This window comes from Oncorhynchus keta, chromosome 9 (genome assembly GCF_023373465.1).
Source record: "Oncorhynchus keta strain PuntledgeMale-10-30-2019 chromosome 9, Oket_V2, whole genome shotgun sequence".
In the NCBI taxonomy this organism is placed as follows: domain Eukaryota; kingdom Metazoa; phylum Chordata; class Actinopteri; order Salmoniformes; family Salmonidae; genus Oncorhynchus; species Oncorhynchus keta.
Window position 1 is genome coordinate 33,613,225 of NC_068429.1, and position 24,677 is coordinate 33,637,901.

The 24,677-nt window shown below is 44.7% G+C and overlaps 1 protein-coding gene across 2 annotated transcripts in view; it reads right to left on the reverse strand.

The window, feature by feature from the left end:
- The window catches only part of lrrtm4l1 (leucine rich repeat transmembrane neuronal 4 like 1), a 71,180-nt gene that overhangs the window by 10,306 nt on the left and 36,197 nt on the right, over nucleotides 1-24,677 (reverse strand). The window contains exon 2 of one of the 2 annotated variants that reach the window (XR_004826433.2): nucleotides 22,478-24,188. Coding sequence is in view for 1 of the 2 variants with exons in the window: in XM_035776117.2 (XP_035632010.1) it covers nucleotides 22,549-24,188 (1,640 nt within the window). In the remaining variant the exon portion in view is untranslated. The remainder of the gene's footprint in view (nucleotides 1-22,477; nucleotides 24,189-24,677) is intronic. The other variant, XM_035776117.2, reaches the window with a different exon arrangement.

Genomic DNA, 24,677 nt, shown 5'->3' on the forward strand with positions numbered 1-24,677 from the left:
CAATGACTTGTGGAGAGGATCCAACACAAGAATGTCCCGATGAAATTGTGCGTGTGTGTGTGTGTGTGTGTGCGGCGTGCACGCCTGCGTATGTGTGTGTGTTGTGATTTATGAATATGATTTATGCAAGTGATGGACGACCACATTAGGAGCGGCAGCTTCCTTCCAACATAATCTCACTCTATTCCTCTCTCTCACACACAAACATCATCAACAATCCAACAAACTCTCGAATTCAACGAACCCAGGATATTAAAATAATATTACAATGATGTTAAAATGTTTCCCATATGTATCTATTTATTCCTGGTTTTATAATACTCTAAACAGGGATAAGCTCTCCACCTCGAATATCTAACAAAGAAATGAGCCTTCTTCAGATTTAATTCAGTAGTTAAGTTTAGAGAAAGGCTATCTCCACTCACCATTATTCTTTAAGAGGCCTCATTAATATGCACGCAAAGAAGGATCGTATTGTAATTACCGTATTCTAATACAATTAGAAAAATTAGGAAAATAAGTAGACATTTGAGTTTTTCCTGTTTTTCTTTTCAACCGGGCAGAAGAGAACACAGGAATGGTGTGTTATATTTCTACGGTCACAGTGACTGCAGTCTAACACTGGCACCAAGTGAACGCACATCTCGACAAATGTCTCCTTTCCCCTCTGAAAACCACCCTTTAATAATTCAAACATTTGCTGAGAAAGAGAGCCAGAGTCTTTGTGAATTAAAATTAATGTGACAAGAGAAAAGAGGCAAATATGTTCTCAAAAAACTTTACGGGGCAAAAAACATTGTCCCCGTTTTCTTTTCCAAGCAGGAGATAATAGTGTGGAAGCCTGCTGGTGAATTTGATCTTGTTTAGTTTGACAATCTTTTATGATCTCTATTCAGGAGGAGGGGACACAAAGGTGACACAGGGCATTGTTTATTCCTTTGATCTAACATTGACACTGCCTCCACTTAAGCAACCCTAGGAATGGTACAGTCAAAGCATGTGATGTACAGTTTAGAGAGCAAGGTCTCAACAGTGCAGCCTTGGGACTTACAATTAAAGAACCAGACTAAGGAACACTCATGAGTCATGGAGTAGTTTGAATATGTCAAGAAGCCAAAATGTGACTACTCAGACAATATAGTCTGAAAGGAAATTTGGTATGTGAATGGACTTTACGTCGACTGCAAAATCATGTTATAGAAACTGGAAAATGGTATGTGACATAACTCTATTCAGCAAGTAAAATGGAAACAGTTGTATGTGTTGGTCAGATGAAAGTACACTGTGGTTCCCAATGTTAACTGGTCAGGTTCACGGTCCTGTAGACCAGGCGTGCCTAGATACAGATCCATATCTCCCCTTTGACCCTTCAGTAGAGGGTAGTGATGGTCATTCTGAGTACTTCTCGGTGAGAAGGATCTTCTGGCTCCAATCACTGACAGTACAAGAGCCACTCACTTTCAGTCGGTATATTCAACGACCAATCATATTCACCTGAAGAAAACTGAAATCATGTCCCTGAACCTGGTGTGGGATGGATATCAGAATGACGGTACCACGAAAGCACATTGTTTCTACCCAAGGTTCCTCGTGTTCAGGGGTATCGAGAGTGTGGCGTCGTCCAGCTGAAACACAGTTTCTTCCCCACATTCTGACACACAATTGTCAAGAGCGGTGGATAAGTTGTCCCAGTCCTCAGGGTTTCCCTCTGTCCCTTAAGGAGATAATGTATGGGAGACTGGCAGCATGCTATGTCCAGTGGCTGGCATGCGCAGTTTCACCATGAGTGATGAGGATGGTGATGAGGACGGTGACAAGGGGGTAGTTTTCTGTGTGTCCTCCTCCTTTTCATCATTAAGTCAATGGTCCTAGAAGTCCTAGCACCTGTCTTTAGAGAGGAGATTTCCATCCTGGACTCGAGTGTTTTAAACAAGCACCTCAAGGTTTGCAAAGTTCAAAATGCTTACACTTCACTGGCTATTGCAGTCGGTGTGTCCCATCGATTGGTTCATGTCCGTAGATCTGAACAATGCGTACTTTCATGTAGTTGTACATCTTTCCCACAGAAAGTTTCTGAGTTTTAATTTCAAGGATGTGATTTCTGGTGCTGTCGTTCGCCTCTCCCAATCGCCCTGAACCTTTTTTACGGTGATGGCGATGGCTTTGGCAATGGTGTGATGCCAGGGGATCAGAGTATTGGCCTATCTGGACAATTGGCTAGTCGTAGCGGAGTCGAGGGAACTTGTTGAGCTACACACTGCTACACTGGTTTCCCAAATTCAGTCTCTGGGGTTCATAAGGAATCACAAGAAATCCTTTTGACTCTGGCTCAGTGCATTCAGTTTCTGGGTCTGCTTCTGTACTCAGTTCTGAATCATGCATTTTTGTCCCAACAGAGCAAGGTCGCATTCCGGCTGTCTGGCACGGTTTCCGTTGTGGCACTCTGTGCCTTTTCACTTGTGCCTGCAGTTATTGGGTCTGATTTTCTCTATGATAGCTGTGGTGCCTCTGGGACTTCTGTTGATGCGTCTATTTCAGTGCTAGGTGATTGCTACGCGTCTGGACTCATCTCATCACCGCCAGCAATTGCTCAAGGTATACTCGTCATGCCTAAGGGCGTTGACTCCTTGGAGAGACCCATGGGACGGGTAGTGTCCTGCAGGCTGATCACAACAGACACATCCTTACTGGGTTGGGGAGAACTGTGTGTGGGCTATTCGGAAAGAGGGTTTTGATCAACAGTGCAATGGGTGATGCATAACAATTACCTAGAGATACTGTTTTGGTAGCGCTGTGGGGTTTCCTTCCGATGTTAGAGGGCCAGCATGTGTTGGTAAGGTCCGACAACAGGACGGTGGTGGCGTAGATCAAATGGCGGGGGGGTCTCTCTATCTCCTAAACCTGGCCCGTTAGCCGCTCGTATGGAGCAGTACACATTTCCTGTTCCTGTTGTGGGACGTATCTTGCCGGATCCCTCAACGTGGGTGCATATCTACTTTCCAGAGGGGGTCCCATCTCTATGTAGTGTAGACTGCACCCCTCAGTGGTTGCGCAGATATGGACCAGATATGTGACCAGTTTCGGCGCGTAAATCTTCACACATTTCAAGAAAACACGCATTATCATCTCTTCTTCTCAATGAGGGATCTGGGTGCTCCATTGGGACTCAATGGTTTTGTGTATCAGTGGCCTCGAACCCTGTTCTATGCATTTCCTCCGGTGGACCTGATTCAGGCCACTGTTGAGAGGGTCTGGCAGGAGGGTCTGATTCTGGTGGCACCTATTGGCCCAGACTACCCTGGTTCCGAAAATCGTCCACCTGTTGGGCCTGTGGAGGATTCCGTGTTGTCAGGATGTATTGTCCCAGGCGCAAGGGACAGTTTTACAACCCCAACTACAGATATGTGATCTGTGGGTATGGCTCTTGAAAGATCGAATTTGACGGCTAGGAGTTTACCCTTGACCGTGATTACAAGAGGGTTGTATACATACTGTATACAAGAGGCTGCCTTCGATACTGTGAACCATCCTCCTCTCCAGATCATCTCCTCTCCTACCTGACCCTCTCCAGGTGGCGTGGCGAGTCTGTCTCCTCACCACGCGCTCTCACCACTGGCGCAGGGCAGGCCCTCTCCTACGCTATACACCAAGTCACTTGGCTCTGTCATAACCTCACAGGTCTCTCCTATCATTGCTATGCAGGTTAATCTTCTCCTTTCCCCCTTCTGATGACCAGGTGGCGAATCGAATCACTGCATGTCTGGCAGACATATCAGTGTGGATGAACCCACCTCAAGCTGAACCTCGGCAAGACGGAGCTGCTCTTCCTCCCGGGGAAGGATTGCCCGTTCCATGATCTCGCCATCACGGTTGACAACTCCATTGTGTCCTCCTCCCAGAGCGCTAAGAACCTTGGCGTGATCCTGGACAACACCCTGTCGTTCTCAACTAACATCAAGGCGGTGGCCCGTTCCTGTAGGTTCATGCTCTACAACATCCGCAGAGTACGACCCTGCCTCACACAGGAAGCGGCGCAGGTCCTAATCCAGGCACTTGTCATCTCCCGTCTGGATTACTGCAACTCGCTGTTGGCTGGGCTCCCTGCCTGTGCCATTAAACCCTACAACTCATCCAGAACGCCGCAGCCCGTCTGGTGTTCAACCTTCCCAAGTTCTCTCACGTCACCCCGCTCCTCCGCTCTCTCCACTGGCTTCCAGTTGAAGCTCGCATCCGCTACAAGACCATGGTGCTTGCCTACGGAGCTGTGAGGGGAACGGCACCTCAGTACCTCCAGGCTCTGATCGGGCCCTACACCCAAACAAGGGCACTGCGTTCATCCACCTCTGGCCTGCTCGCCTCCCTACCACTGAGGAAGTACAGTTCCCGCTCAGCCCAGTCAAAACTGTTCGCTGCTCTGGCCCCCCAATGGTGGAACAAACTCCCCCACGACGCCAGGACAGCGGAGTCAATCACCACCTTCCGGAGACACCTGAAACCCCACCTCTTTAAGGAATACCTAGGATAGGATAAAGTAATCCTTTTCACCCCCCCCCCCTTAAAAGATTTAGATGCACTATTGTAAAGTGGCTGTTCCACTGGATGTCATAAGGTGAATGCACCAATTTGTAAGTCGCTCTGGATAAGAGCGTCTGCTAAATGACTTAAATGTAAATGTAAATGTACATATAAGTGGCTCGCATTTCAGGATTGGTTTCGGGTTAAATGAGTTTCTCCCCCACCCTTCGGACCTCTTTGTTGGACATTTTGATGTTCTTGCAAGAGCTTTTTGAGCAGGGCCTTTCTTTTTCCACATTGAAGGTTTATATGACAGTCATCTTGGCGTGTCATGTAGGGATTGACGGCTCAACCCTGTAGTCTCATCCTCTGATGGTGTGGTTCCCGAAAGGCCAGTGTCTAAGCCCATGGCACCGACATTGGACCTTGCTTTGGTCCTTGACGCTCTGTGTGAGTCTCCCATAGAACCATTCAGAGTGTCCTTTCATACAAGACTGCCTGCTCATGGCTTTGGCGTTGGCCAAGAGCGTTGGGGATCAGTACACCCTTCCTATTTGGAGTGTGGGCCCGGGGACTCCAAAGTGATCTTACATCTTAATGCAGCTTTTTCTCCCAAGGTTATGCCCATGTCTAACAGGTCACTTGCTTTTCTTTCAAGCTGTTCCCTTTCTCACCTCCTCCTTTTGCTTCCGGTGAACAACAGAGGTGCCATGGCCTGTGTCCGGTGGACACTTTACGCACATATATGGATAGGACCAAGGATACAGTGGTTCTTCCTTTAAAAGTTGCAGCACAGCTTCCGCAGAATTCTATGGCACGTTATTTAAGTGTCAGCCATTGTTGCCAAAACGGAGCAATTTACCACAATCTGCCATCATCTACCACAAACGTTCGCAACATATGCTCAAAACGTTTAAAGGAAGAACCAGGGTTTGTGACCAGCTTATTGTCCGTTTCGCTAATACAACTCGGGGTAGGGCGCTTTCGAAGCAGCATCTTTCTCATTGGATTGTGGATCTCCCTAGCACATGATAGCAAAGGAAAAGGGTTGCCTAGCGGTGTGTGTGCTTACTCCACTAGGGGTGTGGCAGCTTATTGTGCATTGTTCAAGGGGCATAAGGATTGGTGACATGTGTGCTGCAGCGAGTTGGGGTTCCCAACATACCATTGTGAGTTTTATTGCTTGGATGTAACTGTTCCCAGTGTGGCTCATAGTGTTGTTATGGCTCCGGGAGAGGGTGTTAGGCAGTGTGCAGGTTGCGCATCTATCTGGGTTACCACAGTTCCCTGTGGGTTTAAGCATTGGGATGCCTTGGGGTGCAGCAGTGCGTAAATTGCGCATTCATCAGGGTTACCACAGTTTCCTGTGAGTTTGAGCCCCGGGCTGCCATGATTCATTGACTCTGTTTGATGCTATGCAGCATGTATGTGCGCTTTACCAAGAAACGATAGGTGTTGTGGTTCCTTGTGTGACTTCTGACATTTCAGGCTCACAAGGTAGGTATTGTTCTTGAAACTGTGGGGTCTATAGACTTGGGCTGCAGTGTCAGCATGTCAGTATGCATATCCAAGTGGCAGCAGGTTCTGATTCCCTATATGGGGCTCTCAAAGTTCAGGTATCTGGTAAGTATTAGGCTTCTGAAACCCCCTTTTGAGGCTTGTTTGTCTCATGTTACACCGAGTGACATAATGAAAGGGAACAAACAGTTATGAATATAACTACTGTTCCTTGAAGGAGGGAACAAGGTATAATATATTTTGGCCCTGCACCATTATGTAGTTTGGGATCGTTGAAGAGCGGTGCTAAATTCCTGTCTGGGTTGGCGCTCCCTCCCTTGGGTTGTGCCGTGATGGAGATCTTTGTGGGATATACTCGGCCTTGTCTCAGGATGGTAAGTTGGTGGTTGGAGATATCCCTCTAATGGTGTGGTGGCTGTGCTTTGGCAAAGCGGGTGGGGCTATATCCTTCCTGTTTGGCCCTGTCCGGTGGTATCATCGGATGGGGCCACAGTGTCTCCTGACCCCTCCTGTCTTAGCCTCCAGTATTTATGCTGCAGTAGTTTGTGTCGGGGGCTAGGGTCCGTTTGTTATATCTAGAGTACTTCTCCTGTCTTATCCGGTGTCCTGTGTGAATTTAAGTATGCTCTCTCTAATTCTTTCTTTCTCTCTTTCTTTCTCTCTCTCGGAGGACCTGACCCCTAGGACCATGCCTCAGGACTACCTGGCATGATGACCCCTCGCTGTCCCCAGTCCACCTGGCTGTGCTGCTGCTCCAGTTTCAACTGTTCTGCCTGCGGCTATGGAATCCTGACCTGTTCACCGGACGTGCTACATGTCCCAGACCTGCTGTTTTCAACTCTCTAGAGACAGCAGGAGTGGTAGAGATACTCTTAATGATCGGCTATGAAAAGCCAACTGACATTTACTCCTGAGGTGCTGACTTGCCGCACCCTCGACAACTACTGTGATTATTATTATTTGACCATGCTGGTCATTTATGAACATTTGAACATCTTGGCCATGTTATGTTATAATCTCCACCAGGCACAGCCAGAAGAGGACTGGCCACCCCTCATTGCCTGGTTCCTCTCTAGGTTTCTTCCTAGTTTTTGGCCTTTCTAGGGAGTTTTTCCTAGTCACTGTGCTTCAACACCTGCATTGCTTGCTGTTTTGGGTTTTAGGCTGGGTTTCTGTACAGCACTTTGAGATATAAGCTGATGTATGAAGGGCTATATCAATACATTTGATTTGATTTGAGGAAATTAATGCGAGCCCCGGTATAAAAGCCAGAAAGGTGGGGCTTCTGAGGGCGGGCTTAGCATCCATTGACCTGTTGGGCGTGATTTCAGGTGAACATGATTGGTCGTTGCCTCTCCATAGTATGTTATACCTCGTTCCCCCCATGGAACAGTAGTTATATTCATAACTGTACGTTCATTTGGCTCCCAAATGGCTCTTTGTTCAGTACTGCAAAATGAGAACGGTTGCAGTAACAGTATGCAAAAAAACAACAACACATGAACGTCTATCACAGATGCGGTTTGGTTCTTGGAGTTCACCCAAAAGATATGTCAAAAAAGAAACGTTTGTTCGTGAACGACTCATCACTAGTAGAGGGACAGACAGAGCTGTAGGACTGTCTTAAGCATATCTCAGGAGATGGATCCATGTTTCCTTGATCCCTCCTCTTGATATAAATAGAAACAGGAGTGCAGGAGCAGCTCATTCTTTGCTTTCACTTGCAGTTGAATCCCTGGAGGCTTTTTTTCTCTCTGTCCCTCAGCCCACTTAATTGACCTCTTCTTACTTATGGACCACAGTGATACCAGGAAGTGGGGAGGGAACGGCAGCACAAGGGGGTTGAGGTTTCTAATAAGACAAATGGCTTGACACTGAAGACCTGCGCTTGGACGACACTGTCTGTTCTAAATAATAACACTCCCAATCACCGGCTGTGTGTGATTCGACATATTGTGTGTGTAGCCAGTGTATGTGTGTCTGCGTTGCAGTATGTAGGCTACAGCAGTGTGTGTGGGTGAACTGGAAGGTGGGTAGGTGTTACTGTTATCTGTGGACACAGTACAAAGTGTCTGCCAGCGCCGGTGGCAAAATGAAACAGGAGCAGGTAGAAGATTACAAAATTCAATTTAAGGCAATGGAGGGGGTAGGTCTTTGACATGAGGTTTCACACTGCCACTGCGTTTGTTTCCTTCCAGTGTCACAGCAACAGATCAGCCATAGAATCTCTCCCCTCACTGTCAGTGTCAGATCTGCTGTAAAACAGGCAGGCTCTCCCTATTTGTCTTAGCTTCAGGACCCACCGTGGTGCCAGATGTAGCTATTAATAAACACTTCAGTAGGGATTGTAGTGTTGGGGGATTGGGATGAGGGAATAGTCTGCACGAGCCTGGGGTATCCTATCCATGCAGCCACAGTTTTCACACAAGGCGTCCGGGAAACTACTGCACATCGGCACCAATTTGAGGTCGTGCCTGCAATCTAGGCAGGAACAAAATCCTGCTACTGAGACACAGTTGAGGAGTTCAAGCTCAGGATATCAACATGTAAGAACGATCAGGGGCATCATTTGTTTGCCTCACTGGGCTCAGTGCTGTTTAGTCTCGTTTCCGTCAGTCACTGCCTTTATTATAGACCGATTTCGCCTCTCCTTTAGAGAGTCAATGGGAGTGTGATGTAGTGGAGCTAGACAATGGAGAGAGTGTTCAGGGACTAGTTCATCATTCACCACCTAAACCCTCCACTCAAACATGAGACTACCCCACACCTCCATTCTTTACATAGACAATTGTGATCTGCTCACTGAATCGATTAACAAATCAGTTAATTAATAATAAAATAATAGTGAAAAAAAATCGGATGACCAACACATTAAGCAGCTCTCTAGCAGACCATAGATCCCCGTTAGTGGGGATGAGACCGGATTTGAAAAATGGGTACAAAATATCAAACCAGAAGCTATTACATATTCATTAACAAGCCTCAGTGGAATGCGTGATTTGAGCACTTAATGGCTACTTAAAGCCGAAGAGAGAGCGAGAGAGAGCGCGAGAGAGAGAGAGAGAGAGAGAGAGAGAGAGAGAGATAGATAGAGAGAAACAGAATGGCAGTGTTCAATGAAAGTGTTCTATAAATCAGGGATGGGCAACTCCAGTCCTCGGGGGCCTGATTGGTGTCTCACTTTTGCCCCAGGCCCAGCTAACACAGCTGACTCCAATAATCAACTAATCATGATCTTAGTTCAGAATTAAATTAGTTTAATCAGCTGTGTTTGATAGGGAAAAAATCTGACACCACTCTGGCCCGCAAGGACTGGAGTTGCCCATCCCTGCAGTAAACGTTTTTTAGAGGGACACTTGTCAAGTGAAACGTACTGGAGGGTAAATTAGCCGTGGGACATGCAAACAGTGGGCTGGGTCGGTCTGAACAATACCTCAACTAGTGACACTGCTTTGACACTGATTTTTATTCATGCCTCTGCCTGATGATATTATATTGGAACACGGAGCACAATCCGATGATTCTGATGAACTGTATAAGATCACGTCACCAGTGAGATCTAGAATCTAGAGAATATTCAGGACATGAAACCAGATTATCGTTTACTTGAAATCAAAGAACATTTCAGCTTCTTACGTATGTAGTGAGCTTTGAAAAAGGGGCAGCTCTTTTTGAGTAGGAGAAGGAGATCAAAAAGGCAGTTATACTTGACATGAAGTCTTATGACATGGAAATATCTTACACAAAATCTTAATACTGTACATTTGGTTTTCAGTTTGACTTTTCACAGCCTTTGAGATAAACAGTAACCTGTTTCTATCGCTAGCTGTAGCAAGATGTTCATGATGATAACAAACAAGACATCACAATAATAAACATATACAGTGGGGCAAAAAAGTATTTAGTCAGCCACCAATTGTGCAAGTTCTCCCACTTAAAAAGATGAGAGAGGCCTGTAATTTTCATCATCGGTACACTTCAACTTTGACAGACAAAATGAGATTACAAAATCCAGAAAATCACATTGTAGGATTTTTTATGAATTTATTTGCAAATGATGGTGGAAAATAAGTATTCGGTCAATAACAAAAGTTTATCTCAATACTTTGTTGTATACCCTTTGTTGGCAATGACAGAGGTCAAACGTTTTCTGTAAGTCTTCACAAGGTTTTCACACACTGTTGCCGGTATTTTGGCCCATTCCTCCATGCAGATCTCCTCTAGAGCAGTGATGTTTTGGGGCTGTTGCTGGGCAACACGGACTTTCAACTCCCTCCAAAAATGTTCTATGGGGTTGAGATCTGGAGACTGGATAGGCCACTCCAGGACCTTGAAATGATTCTTACGAAGCCACTCCTTCGTTACCCGGGCGGTGTGTTTGGGATCATTGTCATGCTGAAAGACCCAGCCATGTTTCATCTTCAATACCCTTGCTGATGGAAGGAGGTTTTCACTCAAAATCTCACGATTACATGGCCCCATTCATTCTTTCCTTTACACGGATCAGTCGTCCTGGTCCCTATGCAGAAAAACATCCCCAAAGCATGATGTTTCCACCCCCATGCTTCACAGTAGGTAGGGTGTTCTTTGGATGCAACTCAGCATTCTTTATCCTCCAAATACATCGAGTTGAGTTTTTACCAAAAACTTATATTTTGGTTTCATCTGACCATATGACATTCTCCCAATCTTCTTCTCGATCATCCAAATGCTCTCTAGCAAACTTCAGACGGGCTTGGACATGTACTGGCTTAAGCAGGGGGACACGTCTGGCACTGCAGGATTTGAGTCCCTGGCGGCGTAGTGTGTTACTGATGGTAGGCTTTGTTACTTTGGTCCCAGCTCTCTGCAGGTCATTCACTAGGTCCCCCCGTGTGGTTCTGGGATTTTTGCTCACCGTTCTTGTGATCATTTTGACCCCACGGGGTGAGATCTTGCGTGGAGCCCCAGATCGAGTGAGATTATCAGTGTTCTGGTATGTCTTCCATTTCCTAATAATTGCTCCCACAGTTGATTTCCTCAAACCAAGCTGCTTACCTATTGCAGATTCAGTCTTCCCAGCCTGGTGCAGGTCTGCAATTTTGTTTCTGGTGTCCTTTGACAGCTCTTTGGTCTTGGCCATAGTGGAGTTTGGAGTGTGACTGTTTGAGGTTGTGGACAGGTGTCTTTTATACTGATAACAAGTTCAAACAGGTGCCATTAATACAGGTAATGATTTGAGGACAGCGGAGCCTCTTAAAGAAGAAGTTACAGGTCTGTGAGAGTTAGAAATCTTGCTTGTTTGTAGGTGACCAAATACTTATTTTCCACCACAATTTGCAAATAAATTCATTAAAAATCCTACAATGTGATTTTCTGTATTTTGTTTCTCATAGTTGAAGTGTACCTATGATGAAAATTACAGGCCTCTCTCCTCTTTTTAAGTGGGAGAACTTGCACAATTGGTGACTGACTAAATACTTGTTTGCCCCACTGTATACAGTTGAAGTCGGAAGTTTACATGCAATTAGGTCGGAGTCATTAAAACTCATTTTTCAACCACTCCACAAATTTCTTGTTAACAAACTATAGTTTTGGCAAGTCGGTTAGGACATCTACTTAGTGCATGAAACAAGTAATTTCTCCAACAATTGTTTACAGACAGATTATTTCAATTATAATTCACTGCATCACAATTCCAGTGTCAGAAGTTTACATACGCAAAATTGACTGTGCCTTTAAACAGCTTGGAAAAGTCCAGAAAATGATGTCATGGCTTTTGAAGCTTTTGATAGGCTAATTGACATAATTTGAGTCAATTGGAGGTGTACCTGTGGATGTACTTCAAGGCCTATCTTCAAACTCAGTGTCTCTTTGCTTGACATCATCGGAAAATCAAAAAAATCAGCCAAGACCTCATCAAAAAATTGTAGACCTCCACAAGTCTGGTTCATCCTTGGGAGAAATTTCCAAATGCCTGAAGGTACCAAGTTCATCTGTACAAATAATAGTACGCAAGTATAAACACCATGGGACCACGCAACCAACACACCGCTCAGGAAGGAGACGCGTTCTGTCTCCTAGAGATGAACGTGCTTTGGTGCGAAAAGTGTCAATCAATCCCAGAACAACAGCAAAGGACCGTGTGAAGATGATGGAGGAAACAGGTAAATAAGTATCTATATCCACAGTAAAACGAGTCCTATATAGACATAACCTGAAAGTCGGTTCAGCAAGGAAGAAGCCACTGCTCCAAAATCGCCATAAAAAAGCCAGACTACAGTTTGGAACTGCACATAGGGACAAAGATCATACATTTGGATTAATGTGCTCTGGTCTGATGAATCAGAAATAGAACTGTTCGGCCATAATGACAATTGTTATGTTTGGAGGACAGGGGGGGGGGGCTTGTAGGTCGAAGAACACCATCCCACGGGGGTGGCAACCTAATGATGTAGGGGTGCTTGCTGCAGGAGGGACTGGTGCACTTCACAAAATAGATGGCATCATGAGGGAGAAATTATGTGGATATATTGAAGCAACATCTCAAGACAGGAAGTTAAAGCTTGATCGCAAATTGGTTTTCCAAATGGACAATGACCCCAAGCATACTTCCTGAGCGAAATGGCTTAAGGACCACAAAGTCAAGGTATTGGAGTGGCCTTTACAAAGCCCTGGCCTCAATCATATAGAACATTTGTGGGCAGAACTGAAAAAGCGTGAGCAAGCAATTTGGAAAGTATTCAGACCCCATTTTGTTCCGTTACAGTCTTATTCTTTCTATTTAATTTTTTTGCCCCTTTCTTGTCCTCAATTTCGTCATATCCAAATTGGTAGTTACAGTCTTGTCTCATCGCTGCAACTCCCGTACGGACTCGGGAGGCAAAGCTCGAGAGTCGTGCGTCCTCCGAAACACGACCCAACCAAGCCGCACTGCTCCTAGACACAATGCCTGCTTAACCCGGAAGCCAGCCGCTCCAATGTGTCGGAGGAAACACTGTGCACCTGGCGACCGTGTCAGCATGCATGCGCCCGGCCCGCCACAGGAGTCGCTAGAGCACGATGGGACAAGGACATCCCTGCCGGCCAAACCCTCCCCTAACCCGGACAATGCTGGGCCAAATTGTGCACTGCCCCATTGGTCTCCCATTCGCAGCCGGCTGCGACAGACCCTGGACTCGAACCAGGATCTCTAGGATCACTGCGATGCAGTGATGATGCCACCACCATGCTTCACCATAGGGATGGTGCAAGTTTTCCTCCAGACGTGACACTTGGCAATCAGTCCAAAGAGTTCAATCTTGGTTTCATCAGACCAGAGAATCTTGTTTCTCATGTTCTGAAAGTCCTTTAGGTGTCTTTTGGCAAACTCCAAGCAGGCTGTCATGTGCCCTTTACTGTGGAGTTGCTTCCATTTGGCCACTTTTCCATAAAGGCCTGATAGATGGAGTGGTGCAGAGATGGTTGTCCTTCTGGAAAGTTCTCCACAGAGGAACCCTGAAGCTCTATCAGAGTGACCATCGGGTTCTTGGTCACCTCCCTCCCCCGATTGCTCAGTTTGGCCGGGCGGCCAGCTCTAGAAAGAGTCTTGTTGGTTCCAAACTTCTTCCATTTAAGAATGATGGCAGCCACTGTGTTCTTGGGGACCTTCTAAGCTGCATAAATGTTTTAGTACCCTTCCCCAGAACTGTGCCTTGACACAATCCTGTCTCAGAGCTCTATGGAACATTCCTTTGACCTCATGTCTTGGTTTTTGCTCTGACCTGCTCTGTCAACTGTGGGACCTTTTTCTAGACAGTTGTGTGCCTTTCCAAATCATGTCAATTGAATTTACCACAGGTGGACTCCAATCAAGTTGTTGAAACATCAAGGATAATCAATGGAAACAGGATGCACTTGAGCTCAATTTGAATACTTATGTGAATAAGTATCTTCTGTTTTTTGTTTTAATAAATAAAATAAAAAAATGTTGCTTTGTCATAGGGTATTGTGTGTAAATTGAGGGAAAAAATATTTAATCAATTTTAGAACAAGGGGTCTGAATACTTTCCGAATGCACTGTATTTAATACCTGAGCAAATGATGGATGGTTGCTGATGACAGAGATCTATCATAAAAGTTTATTTAAAAACTATGAAATTATTTTTAAAAAAAACCTTTGAGCATCACTTTAAATGTCCTATCTTGACCATAATCATGGAGGAAGCAGACAATGTTCTGTCATTTAACAGCTGATTGAAATAGTTCTCTCCAGTAGCGGTAAGCAGTGTAGCTCATAATTGCCTGATGGGGAAAAGTGGCCTAACTCAATTGAAGCTATGCACCATAGTAATACTCAAACTGTCATGCTGATTGAATGCTTATCCTGATGAGCACTCTTCAAGGTAAAAGTATTCCATTAATTGCACCTAACCGCGGTTTATATCATCAAATCATGGCTATTATTTCCTGAGGGGTTCATTGTTTCAGTCAACAAACTCAAATATGTGTAACATCTGTTGTGACTTCTACCATATGAAAATGTATTTATTGTGACTATGCTCTCAGTTTGTGTCTCAGTGCTATTTTCCATTACCACTGGCAAGAATACACTCGTTCTCTCTATTTGAAAGGAAATATCAGAGGGGGGCATTGTAGTGTACACGAAATTGAACACAAATGTAAGTGTTTTGGAGATGTCTGAATGTAAATCTGTTCCAATTGAGCTTTCAGAGCATACAGCATAGCATTGAGCTTTTAGGACATAAAGCACAAGACTTCCTCTCAATTATTATACTTTTGATTTATAGGCGAGAAATATACCTCTGTACGAACTACCTCTGTGTAAACTACCTCTGTGTAAACCACCTCTGTGTAAACCACCTCTGTGTAAACCACCTCTGTGTAAACCACCTCTGTGTAAACCACCTCTGTGTAAACCACCTCTGTGTAAACTACCTCTGTGTAAACTACCTCTGTGTAAACTACCTCTGTGTAAACTACCCAGTTTTGTGTTCTCCAGTTATAATCATATTATTGACACTTGCACAGTAAACCAGACTTGACATAATAACAATTTACGTTTTTGTGAGTCCAAACACCTTTGATGACCAAACTGAAACAGCCTCAGAGGAAAAATCACACCATCTCTGATCCTTTCTCCCTTGTGCTTTAATTGGGCTTTGACCCAGCATGCAGCATTCCTCTCTCGTCCTCCTCTTGAGGATGGGCCGCAACTTACAGTCTTTCTCACCGCTTTCCGTTGGGACTGCCTGCACTGCACTGAGCCATAATGAAAGGCTGTGCTGGTCGGCAATATGGCTCTTTTATCAAGCTAAACCGAGCTGACGCATGCTGCTCAATTATTAAACATTCCCCGAAATGAGCAACAACATACCATAGAAAAAAACCTGCTGTAGACCCCCTTTAGTACTTTGCAGAGGACAGGGAGAAAATAAATGTCTGTGTATGTTTGAGATGATGAGATTCACTTTGTCACTGTAATGGGGAGAAACACATTTGTACTAAGGCTACATTGTACTGGCATGTTTCCATGAAAACAAGAAAGTACAAGCCTTGGGATCCCCTTCCGGGAAAATCCATGCATTGTCTGAGAGAAAATTCAGATTGAATTAAATGAAGTTCCAATCAGAAATAATATGCCAGCCTTTAAAGTTGAGTTAATCACTTTGCAGGTAATACGAGGTCTCTGTATCTCCATGGATTAAGGGCACAACATGTTGACAGAGTGCAAAAGAATTAGCCACGCAACAGCTCTGCTTGTCATAGAGGAGCTTAGCCATTAAGAGGAATTTTAATGAATGGCTTGGTGCCTATAGGTGCTAAATGAAATATTTCTCAAATAACTCACAAAAGGTGAGGCGTTTAAAAATAATTAGAAAAGGTTTTGTGCCGAATGAAAATTGGACGTCGGTGTTGTCAAATCAAATAAATGCCTTATACTTTTATTACCATGAATGACGCTGGAGGCTTACTTAGCTGCATAGACAACAAGGCAAAAATCAAAACTGATAAAACAATTCGCAAACTGCAGTGAGCAGTAAGGGTAAACAATGTTGATCATAAAGTGATCATTCATATGAATAACATAGGTTCGGTGGACTTCTTTTGTTTTGCTGCACTATAGTAGCATCATTCATTCAACCTGTAAACACACAAGTGTGTAGATTAATTTACTCATTATACAAACCGAACATTTACAGGGTTTTAGATTTTACTTACTGTGATCTTTGGTTCCTTCCAGTTGAGTTTAATAAACACATTACTTTCTGTCACTTTTTTTCTCTCCTCCTTCCAAAACGATACCTCTCTGAGCATAAATAATCCCATTTTACTAAATCACTTCAGGTGCGTATCCATTGATAAAACAGTGCATCTGTACAGGGAAACATGCTTCCTGAGATCAAACGTAGACGTGGTGCTGGTGGCTGGTGATTGTAATTACCCTGGTATTGGGTATAAATAAGTGCCTCATCCTGGCAGGCCTGGGGCATCCATCTGCATTAAACAGCCCTATCATAAGCTTTGGGATTACCCGTATTGCTAAGGCTCTTTTATGATTACCATAAATCTTCCCAAAACAGGCGGGAGCTAACCGAATGCCCCTTCCACTATGCCCTCTACTATTTTACTAAACACACTGCTGAGTTAAGCGGCTGGAGAGACTAGGCTGAAGAAGGCCGTAGCTACTGCAGTCTGGCAGGCAGGGGGACAAATGTTTTATTTTATTTCACCTTTATTTAACCAGGTAGGCCAGTTGAGAACAAGTTCTCATTTACAACTGCGACCTGGCCAAGATAAAGCAAAGCAGTGCAACAAAAACAACACAGAGTTACACATGGGATAAACAAACGTACAGTCAATAACACAATATAAAAATATGTATACAGTGTGTGCAAATGTAAGGAGGTAAGGCAATACATAGGTCAATAGTTGCAATAGTGGTAATTACGATTTAGCAATTTACACTGGAGAGATATGTGAAGATGAGGATGTGTAGAAGTAGAAATACTGGTGTGCAAAAGAGAAAAAAAAAAAAAAATATGGTGATGAGGTAGGTAGTTGATTGTATGGGCTATTTACAGATGGGCTGTGTACACCTGTAGCGATCGGTAAGCTGCTCTGACAGCTGACGCTTAAAGTTAGTGAGGGAGATATAAGAATCCAACTTCAGTGATTTTTGCAGTCATAGGCAGCAGAGAAATGGAAGGAAAGGCGGCCAAAGGATGTGTTGGCTTTGGGGATGACCAGTACAATATACCTGCTGGAGAACATGCTACGGGGGGTGTTGCTATGGTGACCAGTGAGTAGAGATAAGGCGGAGCTTTACCTAGCAAAGACTTATAGATGACCTGGAGCCAGTGGGTTTGGCGACGAATATGTAGCGAGGACCAGCCAACGAGAGCATACAGGTCACAGTGGAGGGTAGTATATGGGGCTTTGGTGACAAAACGGATGGCACTGTGATAGACTGCATCCAATTTGCTGAGTACAGTGTTAGAGGCTATTTTGTAAATGACATCGCTGAAGTCAAGGATCGGTTGGATAGTCAGTTTTACGAGGATATGTTTGGCAGCATGAGTGAAGGAGGATTTGTTGCAAAATAGGAAGCTGATTCTAGATTTAACTTTGGATTGGAGATGCTTAATGTGAGTCTGGAAGGAGAGTTTACAGTCTATCCCATGCATTTTGTTTTACTATCATTTAAGAGCAGTTGGAGGTCACGGAATGAGTGTTGTATGGCGTTGAAGCTTGTTTGGAGGTTTGTTAACTTCACTAGGATAGGGGGCAGCATTCGGAATTTTGTATGAAAAGCGTGCCCAAATTAAACTGCCTGCTACTCAGGCCCAGAAGATAGGATATGCATATAATCTAAAGTTTCCAAAACTGTTAAAATGATGTCTGTCAGTCTAACAGAACTGATATGGCAGGCGAAAACCCGAGGAAAATTCAACCAGGAAGTACTGTTATTTTGAAAGGCTGTTTTTCCATTGAAAGCCTATCCAACATACAAAGACTTAGGACCCAGTTCGTGGGCTCTGTTGCTTCCTCTACATGTGGCCATTCTTTAGGCATTGTTTCAGGCTTTTACTCCGAAAAAATGAGGGAGATACAGCACTTTCAATCAGAGGCCAGAGGAAATTTCCAGACATCAGCCATGTGCCTGATCGGGAACACGCCTTTCTTTTTTCTCCTTTCCTATTGACAAAGCTTTTGTCTGGTTGAAATATTATTGATTATTTATGACAAACACACCCGGAGGATTGATTTTAAACATTGTTTGGAATGTTTCTACTAACTTTTATTGTACTTTAAAAAAAACTTTTAGTCTGGACTTAGTGCACGCGCCTTAACCTGTTAGACCTATAGGGGCAGTATTTCATTTTTGGATAAAAAGACATGCCCGTTTTTAGCGCAATATTTTGTCACGAAAAGATGCTCGACTATGCTTGGAATTGATAGTTTTGGAAAGAAGACACTCTGACGTTTCCAGAACTGCAAAGATTTTCACTGTGAGTGCCATAGAACAAAATCTACAGGCAAAACCAAGATGTTTGAGTGACCAGGAAATCAACAGGATTTCTGGAGGCACGTTTTCCATGATCGCCTTATATGGCTGTGAATGCGACAGGAATGAACGGACACTTCCTATCGTTTCCCCCAGGTGTCTGCAGCATTGTGACGTATTTGTAGGCATATCATTGGAAGATTGACCATAAGAGCCTACAATTACCAAGTGTCCCGCACGGTGTCTGCGTGGAAATTGGTGCGCAAAAATCAGGTACCAGTATTTTTCCATCCGAATCAGAGAAGAATGCACGCTTCCAGGGACGGCATTTCAATGAAGAGATATATGACAAAACACCTTGAGGATTGATTCAAACAACGTTTTCCATGTTTCAGTCGATATTATGGAGTTAATTCGGAAAAAAGTTTGACGTGTAGGTGACTGAATTTTCGGTTAGTTTCGGTAGCCAAATGCATAGTAACAAAACGGAACGTTGTGTCCTACACAAGCATCTTTCAGGAAAAACTGGACATCTGCTATGTAACTGAGAGTCTCCTCATTGAAACATCTGAAGTTCTTCAAAGGTAAATTATTTTATTTGATCCCTTTGCTGGTTTTTGTGAATGTTGCGTGCTAAATGCTAACGCTAAATGCTAAGCTAGCTATCACCACTCTTACACAAATGATTGATTTTCTCTGGTTCTAAAGCATATTTTGAAAATCTGAGACGACAGGATTGTTAAGAAAAGGATAAGCTTGAGAAGCAGGCATATTTATTTCATTTCATTTGCGATTTTTAGAAATCGCTAACGTTGCGTTATGGTAATGAGCTTGAGGCTATGATTACGCGACCGCATGCGGTGTGGGTCGGCCTAAGAGGTTAAGCATTCGGATTACTGGACAAAACACGCAAACAAAAATAAGGTTTTTGGTCATACAGAGGGACATTATCGGACAAAACAAACATTTATTGTCTAACATGGAGACCTGGGAGTGCCACCAGGTGAAGATCATCAAAGGTAAGTGATTCCTTTTAATGCTATTTCGAACTTTTTTGGCACTCTCCTTGGCTGGAAAATGGCTGTATGGGTGTCTGTGGCTAGGTGCTGACCTAACATAAATCGCGAAATGTGCTTTCGCCGTAAAGCCTTTTTGAAATCTGATACAGCGGTTGCATTAAGGAGAAGTTGATCTTTATCCGTATGTTTAACACTTGTATCGTTTATCAATGTTTTATGATGAGTATTTCTATAATTTGATGTGGCTCTCTGCACTTTCCCCGCATGTTTGTTTGAGACAATGCATTTCTGAACATAACGCGCTAGTCTCAGTGCAGTGGTTAGCTGGGAGGAGGTACTCTTATTCTCCATGGACTTTACAGTGTCCCAAAACTTTTTGGAATTAGTGCTGCAGGATGCAAATTTCTGTTTGAAAACGCTAGCCTTTGCTTTCCTAATTGACTGTGTGTATTGGTTCCTGACTTCCCTGAAAAGTAGCATATTGTGGGGACTATTCGATGCTAGTGCAGTAGGCCACAGGGTGATTTTGTGCTGGACAAGGGCAGTCAAGTTTGGAGTGAACCAAGGGCTATATCTGTTCTTAGTTAAAACATTTTGAAAGGGGCATGCTTATTTAAGATGGTGAGGAAGGCACTTTTAAAGAACAACCAGGCATCCTCTACTGACGGGATGAGGTCAATATCCTTCCAGGATACCTGGGCCAGGTCGATTAGAAAGGCCTACTCGCAGAAGTGTTTTAGGGAGCGTTTAACTGTGATGAGAGGTGGTCGTTTGACCAGGGACCCATAACGGACGCAGGCAATTAGGCAGTGATCGCTGAGATCCTGGTTGAAAACAGCAGAAGTGTATTTAGAGGGCAAGTTGGTCAGGATGATATCAATGAGAGTGCCCATGTTTACGGATTTGGGGTTGTACCAGGTAGGTTCCTTGACAATTTGTGTGAGATTGAGGGCATCTAGCTTAGATTGTAGGACGGCCGGGGTGTTAAGTATATCCCAATTTAGGTCACCTAACAGTACGAACTCTTACGATAGATGGGGTGGCAATCAATTCACATATGGTAGGGCACAGCTGGGAGCTGAGGGGGTCTATAACAAGCGGCAACAGTGAGGGACTTATTTCTGGAGAGTTGGCTCTTTAAAAGTAGAAGCTCATAGAAAAAAGTAGAAGATCTTTAGAAGTAGAAACTGTTTGGGCATAGACCTGGATAGTATGACAGAACTGTGCAGGCTATCTCTACAGTATATTGCAATTCCGCCCCCATGCGGCTCGTATAGGACCACCGAGGCCGTTAAAGCGGCAATCAGCAGTTCGAATAGTCCCCGGCCCTGTTTAGGTAAAAAGCTCAGGGACGGGCCTGGAGAAATATAACCACACTCAAATTCATAGATGGATGCAAGGATTGACCATTCATGATATTTACACTATAGTTTTAACCATGGTTCGAGGCTTTTCAGTATTTATTTACATTTACTTTGTTTACAAACATTGGACTAAAACAAGCTGATATTTTAGGTTCCGATGGGGTACGACAGTTGAACTAAGCTCTTGAGGCATCTATAAGTTATAATCTTCAAGAATCAATGGGTACATATCATTAATGTAGAAGTCCATCATTTGATGTAGCAACTGCAGATTGGTCCATTAAATAAGCCACCAGTAATAGGCATCCAGCCATGGAGACTGGGAGCATGTTGATCCCCACCTCTCCTTTTTTTGCCACATTAGAAGACAGGCAGCCAGGGCAGGTCCAGTCGCTCTATTATGGGGGATCCTACTAATGCTGATCAATACCTCATTAATCCATGTTGTGACTTGGCTTGAATAGACTTGAATAGAGTTTGTTTTTTGGAATCTTATGAGTTGGAGAGCTTCACTTCTCAGTTAGGTTAAGACGGGGTTATGTACTGTAAACTAGCTAGTGGCCCTAAAATAATTCCTGCATTGTCTTTAATTTTGGCCTTTAAAGAAATACCCCTATAGATTAAACACACACATATTATGAGTGTAGTAAACATAACAAACATGATGTTGTGACTAATCTACAGTATATCTAACCATCCAAGGAGCCAAGCCATGATGCCGTATCAATGACTTATGTGAGACCTTAAAGCAGGAACAGTGTATACAGGATGTGTCACTGGAGCCATGCAAAATGCTTTTGCTTTTCATCATGTGCATGATTAAATATTGTGCCTCAAAATGCTACTGAAGCACAACGCTGTACGAAAATTAGCTGATTGGTAAATAAACCATACAAACCAAAAACTAAACAAAGTGCATTAAAACCAGAGCCGAACATGACACGTGGCAGTGTAATAATGCAGCTCCCTGAACCCGAGCTAGGTTGCCATTGCCTCCTGGTTCTAAATAAAAAATTAACGTTTCCAGTGTCTGGTTCGATTTATGAATCAAAACCGCAGAAATAATTGGAAACCGTCAAGGTTCTAAGTCGACTGTATTATGAACCAAGATTCAAGGGTGCTTACCCCATTATATATGACTTTTTTTGCACTATGTGGTCAAAATAACACTTTGATATTGTGAAAATGCAGTTTTCGTGTAAGAGCGGTTTGAAAACAACGCCTGCAATTTCAGCCTGTTCAGGTGGGATGGAACTTTTGGCCCACGTGATATAACATTGCAATCTGATTATAATAGACCAATGACTGTTCATCTGGGTAAGGGGGTGGGCTCTAGACCATCAGCCAATCAGGGCTGTGTATGTAAATATCTTCACATTTGTTTCCTGACGCCCACACAATCAGGCTGAGCATTTGAAAGGACAAAGGGAAATAAATGATCAAAAATATATTTTGAAGTTATTTTCATTAAATAAACACACACAGTGATGTATTAGACATACAGTGACGATTTAAAAATACAATTACAAAAGCTGCATGGGGGATTAACAGTGTATGCCTGATAAAGGATTTACCTCTCTTTCTTGAGCCTTTGTGTTTTTGCTTTTGGGGTTTTGTTTTTAAAGGCTGATGTGACTGGTCATACCTCACATTCCCTGGAGCCAGAGATGCAGGTGCAGGACCCAGTCCCGTTGCCGAGCACCTCCAAACCCTCCGGGGTGGCAGCCGGGTTGTAGCTCATGTAATATTCCTGCAGCTGGGAGCTCAGGTTCTGCTCTGGCTCGGGGCTCTTTTTCCGTCGCTTGCGGCCCACCACGGAGCTCTGCTGCAGGAGTCGTGCAGCGTTCGGGTAGCGCCTCCACGACACATAGATGACGGTCAGGATGAGCGACATGGAGAAGAAGAGCGCCACACTGCCCACCACTACCTTGTGGAAGGACATGAGCTCCAGCTCTGGGGGCTGAGTCACCACCAGGCTGCGAAGGGAGGGTGGAGCCTGGGGAGGGGAGTCTCTGGGGTCAATTCCTACCCGGCTTGGGAAGGTCGGGCGGGGAAGGGGCTGAGGCCGAGGTGGGGGTAGGGGGGCCAGGGTGGTAGGTGGAGGCAGGGGTGGAGGGGGGCTGGTGGGAGCAGGGGTTGGGTCGGGTGTCGTCTCAATGAAATCTGGTGTCGGGGAAGGAGTTTCTGTCTGGAAGTAGTCTGTTTCCTCACAAATTCCGTTGTTCCTCGTAGCCTCCATGATCTTCTCTCCCTGGAGATGCTTTGGGCTGCTACATATCATGGTGGTGTCTTTAGTGCCTCGAAAGTTTCTCAGCCAAGCCACCAGTGGGCAGATGCCTGTCCCACATTCCCACACGTTACCCGCCAGGCTGATGGAGGTCAGGGATATCCAGGCAGACACTGCCTCCTGGGACACATTGGACAGTTTGTTGGACTCCAGATTGAGGATCTGTAGGTTGGGCAGGCAGTGGAATACAGCTGGGTCCAGGGTCTGGATCTCGTTGCCAGACAAGTCCAGTTTCTGCAGCGTGTGCCAACTCCAGGGCAGGCCCTGGTTGACTGCTCGGATGCGGTTCCACTGCAGATAGAGCCCCCGCAGGTTAGCAAGACGTGGAAACAGAAAGAAGTTGATCCGGGAGAACTGGTTGTGCTCCAGGTGCAGCTCCATGAGCCTCTGCAGCCCCAGGAAAGTGGTCCTGGTGAGGGCCCGGAGGCGGTTGTAGCCCAGGTCCAGAAACTCCAGGCTGCGACATTCCAGGAAGGCCCGGATGGGGATGTTGGTGAGGCCGTTTGAGCGGAGGTGGAGGTTCTGCAGCTTCCTCAGGCCGTGGAACTGCCCCGGCTGCAGCATCTGCAGCTTGTTGTAGGACAGGTCCAGGCTGCGGAGGTTGGGCACCCCGTGGAAGGTGGCATTGTGGAGCTGAGAGATCATGTTGGAGCTGAGGATCAGCTCTTTAAGCCTGCGGACCCCCTGGAAGGCCCGGCTATCTAGAGCAGAGATCTGGTTGTGGTCCAGGTAGAGCCAGAGGATTTGGTTGAGGTGGGCAAACTGGTAGGGGAGCAGTGTGTGCAGGTCATTGTAGCGGAGAGAGAGGCCTTGGCAGCCCACTGAGATGTTCTCAGGGACATCTGAGAAGCCAGCTGACTCGCAATGGACGATTTTCCCCTCACAACGGCAGCTGTGGGGGCAGGTGCGTTCACCAGAGCAGAGCAGCAGCAGGGCCTGGAGGACGAGGAGCAGGAGGAGTGGGAGGTGCACCAGTCGTCCATCACACAGCTTAGAACCTACGGATAGAGAGACAGAAAGGGAGAGAAGAAGCAGGCATGTTAGAAAGGAATTCTTACTAATCCACATATACAGAAATACCCATAAAATTATAAATATTAATGATTTTATAGTTCAATTAGAGTACGTTCATCATTGCCACATTCAAGGATGTTCCGTACATTGTAAAAGGATATTCTGAAAAATATTTGATTTTAAATTAATACATATAACACCTATACATCATGTTTTCATATTCTCGTTGCAATCAATATGAGATTGGTGTACAACAGTTAGTGCATTATGAATATTACGCTTTCAAGGTCTGTTGATTGACATGGCAAAAATGTCTAAGTGCACACACACAATGTTTGTATTGAGTAATTGTGCTCCCTTTTCACCCCGGTGAATCTGTGCAAGGCTCATAGTCTTGTGTTACAGCTCTTTGCATTTCTAATGCTGCAGTAGACAGCACACAGACTACAGGCTTATGCCCTGATAAACTAGTC